The 9,990-nt window shown below is 37.4% G+C and overlaps 1 protein-coding gene across 3 annotated transcripts; it reads left to right on the top strand.

The window, feature by feature from the left end:
* The first annotated feature begins 3,107 nt into the window (after positions 1-3,107).
* nphs2 (NPHS2 stomatin family member, podocin) lies at positions 3,108-9,674 on the top strand. 3 transcript variants are annotated; one of them, XM_087302898.1, is made up of 9 exons: positions 3,108-3,150; positions 4,362-4,726; positions 6,712-6,815; positions 6,901-6,973; positions 7,335-7,375; positions 7,752-7,955; positions 8,032-8,087; positions 8,433-8,511; positions 9,138-9,674. In XM_087302898.1, the coding sequence occupies exons 2-9, from the start codon at positions 4,417-4,419 to the stop codon at positions 9,402-9,404; spliced, it is 1,134 nt and encodes a 377-aa protein (XP_087159024.1). In that variant the 5' UTR covers positions 3,108-3,150; positions 4,362-4,416; the 3' UTR covers positions 9,405-9,674. The 3 variants fall into 3 exon arrangements, with proteins under 3 accessions (XP_087159024.1, XP_087159023.1, NP_001018155.2); XM_087302897.1 differs by having other exon boundaries at positions 7,293-7,375; NM_001018145.2 differs by lacking the exon at positions 3,108-3,150 and having other exon boundaries at positions 4,378-4,726; positions 7,293-7,375; positions 9,138-9,668.
* Positions 9,675-9,990: the final 316 nt, after the last annotated feature.

Here is a 9,990-nt window from a genome sequence, read left to right as displayed (position 1 = left end):
TCACATAAATTTCAAAGTCCTTTCAGAAAATAAAAAAGTAAGGGTGTTTCTTTGAAAATTTACATTTATGGATGTAAAATTTTGTTGAAAAAAAAATAAATCAATAATAAATTTACAATGAGAAGGATCTACACTCAGAGTAACCAAATAATACAATTTTGGGGGAAATACAGAAGTTTGGAAATAAGATTTTTTTTATGAAATTGGAAAAGTCAACCCAAAACACTTTACAGTAAGTACACTCCCAAAACAAATGGTTTAGAATTTCATCATATTGAGTAAAAAAGGAGCATTTAGGGGAAATATTTTTATTAAATTTAGCTAGTTTGGTATTTATTGGGTAGCAATCTCTTCATCTACCACCAGTGTAGCACCTGGATGAAGCGACAGCAGCCATTTTCCACCAGACCGCACACCACAGAGAGAGAGAAGAGTAATGAAGTCAATTATGATATGGAGATGGTTAGGAGGCCATGATGGACAGAGGCCAGTGGGTAAATTTTACCAGGATGCCGGGGTTAAACCCGTAATCTTTTTCGAAAGACATTCTGGGATTTTAGGGTATATGCTGAAGCATGCTAATAGGACTTTTAATTTGCCAGAAACCTGAGTTAAGCGCTTCCGGCGAGCTGTATGCCAAAGGAAAAATCTGCACGTTTTTAAGGTCTGTTTTCTTTAAAAATCAGCGATCTCCACTGGCTGAGTGATATCCGATATGAAGTGGGTCTCAGATTGTACTAGAAGCACTGCATTAAATTACATTTTCTCCGCCATGTCTTTATAAATGAGCATTTAGTCTGCGCTATCCTGCCGATTCTGACGGGCGAGTGCGAGTAAAAGGCATTTTGTCTCGTTTTACGCTTGAGCAACTAAATGAATGGCAAAGTTTATTTAACTGAATGTATTTTAATTACAGTACAACATGAATGCTGTAAAAGGAACTGTATAAAATGGAAAAAACTCACAATAACCGGTCACCGGAAGTTTATAAGTATATGGGAACAACACTAACTCGGCATATACCCAATTATATTCATCTGTCTCCATATTCTACTGCATCCCAGAATATTAAACCAAAAATGTTAAATATATATATATATTGAATATATTTAATATATTTTTGTTTACGGAAGAAGGCATCTTGCCATGACGCAGATTCCCGAGTCTGTGTGTGCTCCAATCAGGTGAGCCCTCTTCAGCGCTCACCATGACAACGAGACAGCAGTGACGTGCCTCGTAAAAATTTGCATCTGCATTCCTATAAAGCTCGTGTGCTCTCTGTCAGCGTTGTCAGTTCGCTCGGTGTTGCTGTTTGTACTTGATCAAGGTGAGTTCAATACCGACGGTACGAGTGGAGCCACGCCAATCTCACGAAGTCCGCTTCGTGAAGCTTCACTCGGGCCCGTCTGTGCTGTAGTTCCTTGTGGTTTACGTACATAAACGTAACATCGCAAGGAATATTACGTGATTGTTGCTGGAAATGTGCCGCCGAGCAACATCCAGTGAATACTGGCACGGCCTGGCGCCCGGTCTTCTCGTGCACTCCCTGGGGCGAGGCGGCCTTTGAGCCCTAGGCAGGGAACAAACAACCCCCGAGGACCCTCAGGGAAACACGGGGGGCCGGTAGTGGGACCTCGCTGCGAGGGTTATGGTGGGTGGGAGTAGCGAGGCCCACTCATCGTCTATTTTAAACTATAGTTTCAAACTTTAGTTTACTATAGTTTGAAATAGACACCATGGTAACTGTTATGATTTAACTTTATGCAAAGAGCTTAGAATGACCTAGAGCAACAGACCCGGATTCCGCCATTTTGAAGTGTCGCGATGGAAAGCAGCTGCTTTGTTTTTATTTAATTTATTCAAATAGCACGTTATTGTTTCCCAAATTGTAGAATATCGCCTCTTGGTGATTCTATGCTCTTTGCGCTTTGTCTGACTGTTGTAATGTTTTGCTTTGTTTTTCAGCTAAGCTGTTGAGCAAAGAAGGACTATTGAAGACAACAGTTGAAGACAATCGCGGGTTATATTCACGAGCGCGCGCGTTATAATGTTTCCGGGTTGTTTTCTGAAAGTTTGTTCTGTTTGCATGTCAAACTAAATAAACTATACTCTTTCGAAAGACCTGTCTCATGTTTTATTTGTCCTCTACAGCAATTCACTGTCATGTAAGTCTGTTGAATGCATTTGTATGCAACATGGTTTGACAATACAGTAGTCTAACAAATGGTTGTTATAAATGTACCTTCATTAGTCAACATTTAGTGTAGGTAATAAAACGTTAATCAAAAATGTCCTAAGACATAAGGGTTGTGTTAGGGTTGTTTCATAACCATATTTATTATTATTCTGTTTGGTTAAAACCAGCAAATTATACTGTATATTTAACATGTCATGAACTTACTGTTATTTTAAAATTTGCTTAATAAAATGTCCTGAGACAAGACGGGGTGTTGTTTTGATTTTATGTCAACCTACAGTAGGATTTAGGTTGACTACAGCAGGTATAAGCTACATGCATCATAGGGAGTTTTTTTTAATGACCCAAATCAAGTAAAACGTCTTACTCAAGTACTTTTAGCATGCAAAAGTCAAATTTAAGATTTATTTTTATTTATATAAAATACAGTTTCCAACAACAAAATTTTGTCTTGTGAAAAAGACCAGTGTGGTGGTGAGAAAAAAAGTAACATCAAGTTATATATATTTATAAAAGAAGTGAAAAAGTTGTCATAATATTTAGTCATTAGATCATGTGACCGCTAGATGGCGCTCAATTAAAAGGAGCGTTCATTTCAAAGGAGCGCTACCCTGTACTAAAATGGCGGCTCTATTGACGCATCCCTCCAATAGACAACATTAGGGCAGGCGACATCCAATGTATATTTCTATGGGAGCTAACTAGTATTTACGTCATATCGTGCTCAACTCTTATTACTCTTTTACGCTCTTTGAGAGTCTTGGCGGGATTTCAGAATGATATTTAGGCAATTATGAAGTAGCAGTACCGTCTGTGTACCATAGTTACACAATGCAGCATTTAGCTCGCTCGTAATCATCGCTGTCTGAGCAGAAGTTTTATCATTGGCCCTGACTGTCAGATGCTCTTCATCTCAGGAGCTGTATTTTTAGATGCTTGATAACAGATATAAGGTGAGTTATGGCTGGAGTGGACGCTGCCAGACGGGCTTTTTTATTCATTTTGGCATAACAGGAGCGAACAAGGATACTAAAGAGTGACAGAGTCCACAAAACTGCTCTCTGGATGCATTTCATTTGATGAATATTATCTTTTAGAGCTTCAAGTCTTGCCTCAGGTTATCTCAGTATTCATAGCGCTTCACTTTTTCCACATTCTTTAATGTTTCAGCCTGATTTGACTTTCAAATATTTTCTTAAAATTCTATACACTATTTAATTGTAAAAAAAAATATATTTTTTAAATTGTTGTAAAATGTATTAAAAATAAAAAACCTGAAAAATCACATGTATGTAAGTATTCACATCCTGGCGTAGTGGACGGGCCCGCAGGTGGTGGCAGCATCATGCTGTGGGGATGGTTTTCAGCAGCAGGAACCGGAAGACTAGTCAGGAAAGAGGGAAAGATGAATGCAGCAATGTACAGAGACATCCTACATAAAAACCTGCTTCAGAGTGCTCTTGACCTCAGACTGGGGCGACGGTTCATCTTCCAGCAGGACAATGACCCAAAGCACACCGCCAAAATATCAATGGACTGGCTTCACAACAACTTGGTGAATGTCCTTGAGTGGCCCAGTCCGAGCCCAGACCTAAATCCTATTGAACATCTCTGGAGAGATCTGAAAATGGCTGTACACCATCGCTTCCCATCCAACCTGAGCTTGAGAGGTACTGCAGAGAAATGGGCAACTATTCCCAAAGACAGGTGTGCCAAGCTTGTGACACCATATTCAAAAAGACTTGAGGCTGTAATTGCTGCCGAATGTGCATCAACAAAGTATTGAGCAAAGGCTGTAAATATTTATGTACATGTGATTCTTCAGGTTTTTTTTATTTTTAATAAATTTTACAACGATTTCAAAAAATATTTTTTTCACATTGTCATTATGGGGTATTGTGTGTAGAATTTTGAAAAAATAAATGAATTTAATCCATTTTGGAAAAAGGCTGTAACAAAAAAAATGTGGAAAAAGTGAAGCGCTATCAATACTTTCCGGATCCACTGCATACCACAGAAAAACAAAATATTGCAAATTCCCATATTGTGCAGCCCTAACCTTTAGTGTAGGGTGTTTCTTCTGTGGAAAGTTAATTAGAAGAGTATAAACACTCCCACATTATCAAATAAATCTGCACTGGCCTCCTGATATACTCCCTTTCAGACCACTGCAGAAAACCAAACACCAGAGGACACTTCACAACAGATCTCTGATCACGATGCTTCCTGCGGAGATAGAGAAAAGGACCGAAACAGAAACATCTCGACATTCTTCAAGATCTGCCCGGATAAAGAGAGAGCCATCGCCTTCTGCAAAAGAGAGAAAAACCAAAGCAGCCAAATCTGTGAAGCTCCAAGAGCCCCACAAAAGAAAAGAGAAACTAGTAACGACAGAAGAAGAAGAAGAAGCAAAAGATGCTCAGATCATCTCTAGCAGCACGGTTGTAAATGTAGACAGTGTGAGGGAACGGATAAAAGAAGAACGAGAGGAGTTATTAGCATTATTGGAGACTGAGGGACCTGGAGAAGGTAAGTCTAGACAGGGAAACATCTAAAAACGTTTAACTTTATACCATGTGGCTGTCGAATGCTTGATTCTGATTGGCTGATAAACACTCTAAGATGGTGTGCAATTATTTTTAGATAAACACATGGCTAAAGTTGTTTCAGACAACATTAGAGTTCCATATCACTACGCTGAATGGTTTCAGGTATTTCACAGCCTACAACCGTCAACATTAAAATGTAAATAAAACTAAAAGATTTGGCTGAGATGCGCAATAAAAAGAACTCTGACAAACGTATTGTTTTTAGTTGTGCTAGCTGTTGTATAAGTGAAATAATTGACAACGGTCTGTTAAATAATTAGAAAATAATGCACACCCAAGACATCGCCATCTAGGGGTGTGCTTTATTTTTTACCATAAAATAATGGACTTCCGAATTTGCAATGTCTTGGGTGTGTGTTATTTTCTAATAATTGAACAAACCAGAGTCAGTTATTAAAGAATAAGGCACACCTAAAACATTGCTAACTTGGGAGTGCATTGTTTTATTGTAAAAAATAAAGCAGACCCCTAGGTGGTGATGTCTTGGGTGTGCATTATTTTCTAATTATTTAATATTTTTTCTTATTATTGTAAAAAAAAAAAAAGCACCCCCATAGGTAGCGATGTCTCGGGTGCATGTTATTTTCTAACAATTCAATATACCGAAGTCAATTATTCAAAAATAACATACACCAAAGAAATTTGGGTATGCATTATTTTTACCTATTATTTTAAAAATAAAGCTCATCCATAGGTGGCGATGTCTTGGGTGTGTGTCATTTCTAGTAATTCAACAGACCGGAGTCAAATGTTCAAAATTAACGCACAACCAAGAAATTGGCGACTTGATTCTGTTTTATTTTTCCTATTATTGTAAAAATAAAGCACACCCATAGGTGGCGATGTCTTGGATGTGCGTTATTTTCTAATAATTCAACAGACCAGAATCAATTATTTAAAAATAACACACACCCAAAACATCGCCAACTCGAATGTGCACTATTTTTCTTATTAGTGTAAAAACAAAGCACACACATAGGTGGCGATGTATTGGGTGTGCGTTATTTTTCAATAGTCCAACTGATCGGAATTAATTATTCAAAGATAACGCACACCTAAGTAATTGCCAACACGGGTGTGCATTTTTTTAATTATTATTGTAAAAATACAGCACACCCCTAGGTGGCGATGTCTTGGGTGTGCGTTATTTTCTAATAATTCAACAGACCAGAATCAATTATTAAAAAGTCACGCACACCCAAGACTTCGTCAACTTGGTTCTGCAATATTTTCCCTATTATTGTAAAAATAAAGCACTATCATAGATGGTGATACGTGTGATTTTCTAGTAATTCAACAGACCAGAGTCAATTATTAAAAAAATGACATACACCCAAGACATCGCCTACTTTGGTGTGCTTTTTTTTTTTAATTACTGCAAACAAAGTACTACCAAAGCTACACTGTAAAAAAAATCTGTATATTTCAGATTTTACGATCCGGAAAAAAAGTAAAATAACGCCGTTAAATTACAGAAATTTACTGTAAAATAACAGACATTAACTTTGTTATTTTACAGTAAATTTTTGTAATTTAACAGTAAAATTATACTATTCCTAAAACTATAATAAACTGTAAAATTACATATTTTTTTTACAGTGTAGCTATGTCTTGGGTGTGCACTATTTTCTTAGAATTCAAGACACCGGAGTCAATTATTAAAAAATAACGCACACCCAAGACATGGCCAAATCGGGTGTGGATTATTTTCCAATTACTGTAAAATTTAAGCACACCCATGGGTGGCGATGCCTTGGGTGTGTGTTATTTCTTGATAATCCAACAAATCAGATTTAGTTCTTAGAATATAGCACACACCAAAGAGGTCACTACCTAGGGGTGTGCTATATATTTTCCAATAATTCAATGACATGTCATTAAATATTCCTAAATATTTCTCTAAAGGCCTAAAGAAGAAATACCTTGGAGTTTGTGAGCTGCTTCTCATCGTTTTGGTCCTGTCAGTGGTCATCCTTTTCTTACCGATTTCAGTATGGTTCTGTGTGAAGGTATGATTTTGCTTTGGGATTAAATATTAGACATGATTCTAGATTTATTTTCACATCTCTCAAGCTCCCAAATATTATTTTGTAGATTGTGAGAGAACACGAGAGAGCTGTCAAATTTCGCTTGGGACATCTTTTGAAGAAGAGACCCAGGGGCCCTGGTACACGTTTTAAATCGCAAAATAACATATTAACATTACATATAACTGTGGTTTATGCTAGTTATGGGATCAGTCTCCTGGACTTTTATGCTGTAAATAATGTTATGTTCCACACAATTCCTTCATGTTGTCCCAAAACAAAATGATTAAGTTAACTTAATATTTTTCACATAAAAAAGTGGATGGAACATAAAACATATCAGTTGTTCCCATAAAAAAACTAAGGAATTGTGTTGTTTGAACTCATTTTAAATGAATAGTTTAAACAAGCAGCAAAAGTGTTTTTTTTTGAGTGTATAACGTGTTTAATTTGCTTCAGGGCTGATGTTTTATCTCCCATTTTTGGATGTGTGTCATATAGTGGACATTCGCTTGCAAATACTGAAGATTCCTCCTCATATGGTAATATATTTACATATTTTTTGCCTAAGAAAATAAAATGCCTCAACTGCATATTGTGAAAAATTTCTGAGTCCTTTAATAAAATGCTCTCTAAAAAGCTGACTATGATAAATTCCATCCCACTGATGCGACTATGTAAACACGAGGGAGGCAATGTACACCATTTTAAGAAAGCAGACAGTTTAGCAAGTCTGCCAAGTTTGTGTTTTTCCTACAGAATTTGTCTACTTTTAATCACTTGACAGTTTGACCACTTGTTTTCAGTGGCGGCTTCAGGCTTTGTGGGGGTTTACTAATTAGGGTGCCTAACATATTTATTTTGATAGCTTCAGTTGAACTGATTTGAGGTATAATTTCTTTCATATTCCATCCTCAGGTGGTGACCAAAGATCTGGTGTGTACAGAAGTGACTGCGGTGTGTTATTATCGCATTGAGAACGTCTCTGTGTGTTATTCCTCCTTCGCTAGCATTCCAGACGTGATGCAGGCTCTGACACAAGTATCTGTTCGAGAGATACTGGCCCATCATGCCTTCAATGACATTTTGCTGGACAGGAAACGCATTGCTCAGGAGATTCAGGTAAGAAACTGATAAGGAACCTCATTTGGACCTAAATTATTTGTTTTTTTTTATGAAGTTTTCCTTTGTTAAACAGGTCACTTTAGATTCCGGAACCTGCAGGTGGGGTATTAAAGTGGAAAAAGCAGAAATGTAAGTATCTAAATTTGTCTTAAAGGGATAGTTCACTCAAAAATTTAAATTTACTCTTACTCAAGTGGTAACAAGAGTTTCTTTCTTCTGTTGAATACAATACTTTCAAGAAAGCTGAAAACTGGTCACTATTAACTTTCATGGTAAAAACTAATATTATGGAAGTCAGTGGTTACAGGTTTGCAGCTTAATTCAAAATATCTTCTTTTGTGTTCAACAGAAGAAACTCAAACATTTTTGGAATAAGAGTGTTTAAATGATGACTGAAGGTTTCGTTTTTGGGGAGAACGGTCCTTTTAAGGAAATGTCCCCTCAGTTACTTATATATTGTGTTCACGGTTTCAGAGAAGAGATCAATCTTCCTCCAGAGCTGCAACATAACTTCGCTGTAGAAGCTGAAGCAAGACGTCAGGCACAAGTTAAAGTAAGGGTATTGGTGCAAAATGGGATTCAAATGTACAACATTTTGGTTCCACTTTTTTTTTTTTTTTTTTGTAGATTGGATTAAATCTGTTTAAAAGAAAAAAATAAAATAAAATAAAAGTTCTGAATATGGAAATCTTGTTTCTCATTTTGGTCAAAAAACACTGGATTATTCTGATCTGTGATAAGCACAGCGCTGATACAACCGCCGTCTGCTACAGTATTTGTCTAGCCTCTTTTTATTTTGCTACTGTGCTAGTGGGCAGGGCTGCAGGTTTCATTTTTCCCCGGTTTGCGTGCAACGACTGGGCGGGGCTTAAGTTTCGTATCCACATCACGCCCAAGCAGCAAAAGAGTTATCAAGACGATTCATTTGAAGTACTAGGAGTCGACTCTTTTATAAATGACTTAATAGTTTTAAACACTGTCCACTTTCAGATTCAAGCCTTAGTTGGATATTTCACTTCACTTAGAGCTGTGTTACACACTACATAAAAGGTCATTCTCAAAAACCCATAATTTGGGGCTCTTTAACCACAGATCCTTCTGATCCAGATTAACCTTTTTGAACAACTTGCCCCTTATCATCAACCAAGCTATTTAAGCATTTATTTGGTCGTGTCACAGGTGATCGCTGCAGAGGGAGAAAAGGCTGCATGTGAGGCTCTGAAGGCATCTGTAGAGTCTGTCTCTGGCTCTCCTCTGGTCATGCATCTTCGACTCCTCCAGCTCCTACACAGTCTACGCTCTGAGCAGCCCGCCGTGGTCCTCAACATACCACCTGATGTCCTGACCCAATCCATCGACCTCGCCAGTTTGACCAGACCTGCTAATCAAAGCATGACCACATGTCACGGCTCAGATGATGGAACCAAAGACTCACCCATGATGTAAAGACAATGTTACTGTTCATTTATATGACTTAAGTTATTTTTGGAATTCACTGTATTTCAAGACTGTACTGATTATTGGCTGATATTCTACATTGTTTAAATTTATTGGTATTGGTTGACGGATTTCCTTCGCATCATCTAACAATGAAATATAATTTCAAGTTTAATAGTAAAGTTTTCAAAAAATATCCTCTATTTGTAACCTCTAAAGAACAATCTCCTAAATCAAATAAAAAATGTGCATTATAAATAAAGATACTGTATCTCAAAAGATTTGGCTGTAAATAGTTATATATATAGAGTGATCTTTTGTTTGCTACCGATCTACTTCAACAAATTATCATAATCATGCAAAATACGAACACTCTGAAATGGCCGTTTGTTTCCGACGCAAATTCATACAGAAAGACCAATCAGAACAGACCTGGCCAGCTGACAAATCAGAGCAGAGCTGACTTATAGAGGGGAGGGGTTTACGTGAGGTATCTAAAGAGCGCCAGGAGGTGCGCAATGTATCTGAAGAGCAGGAAGGGATTCCAGGAGTTTGTCATTTGTTTGCGGGCATCCGGGAGTCTCTATGGATTTGT

The sequence above is a fragment of the Danio rerio genome, chromosome 22 (genome assembly GCF_052040795.2).
Source record: "Danio rerio strain M-AB ecotype USA chromosome 22, GRCz13ab, whole genome shotgun sequence".
In the NCBI taxonomy this organism is placed as follows: domain Eukaryota; kingdom Metazoa; phylum Chordata; class Actinopteri; order Cypriniformes; family Danionidae; genus Danio; species Danio rerio.
This window is presented reverse-complemented; position numbering and strand designations above follow the sequence as displayed.

Coding starts and splice junctions, on each gene's coding strand:
- nphs2 (XM_087302897.1), top strand. CDS start 4,417: ATGCTTCCTGCGGAGATAGAGAAAAGGACCGAAACAGAAACATCTCGA. Junction 4,727..6,711: donor GACTGAGGGACCTGGAGAAG/GTAAGTCTAGAC, acceptor ATTTCTCTAAAG/GCCTAAAGAAGAAATACCTT. Junction 6,816..6,900: donor CAGTATGGTTCTGTGTGAAG/GTATGATTTTGC, acceptor ATTATTTTGTAG/ATTGTGAGAGAACACGAGAG.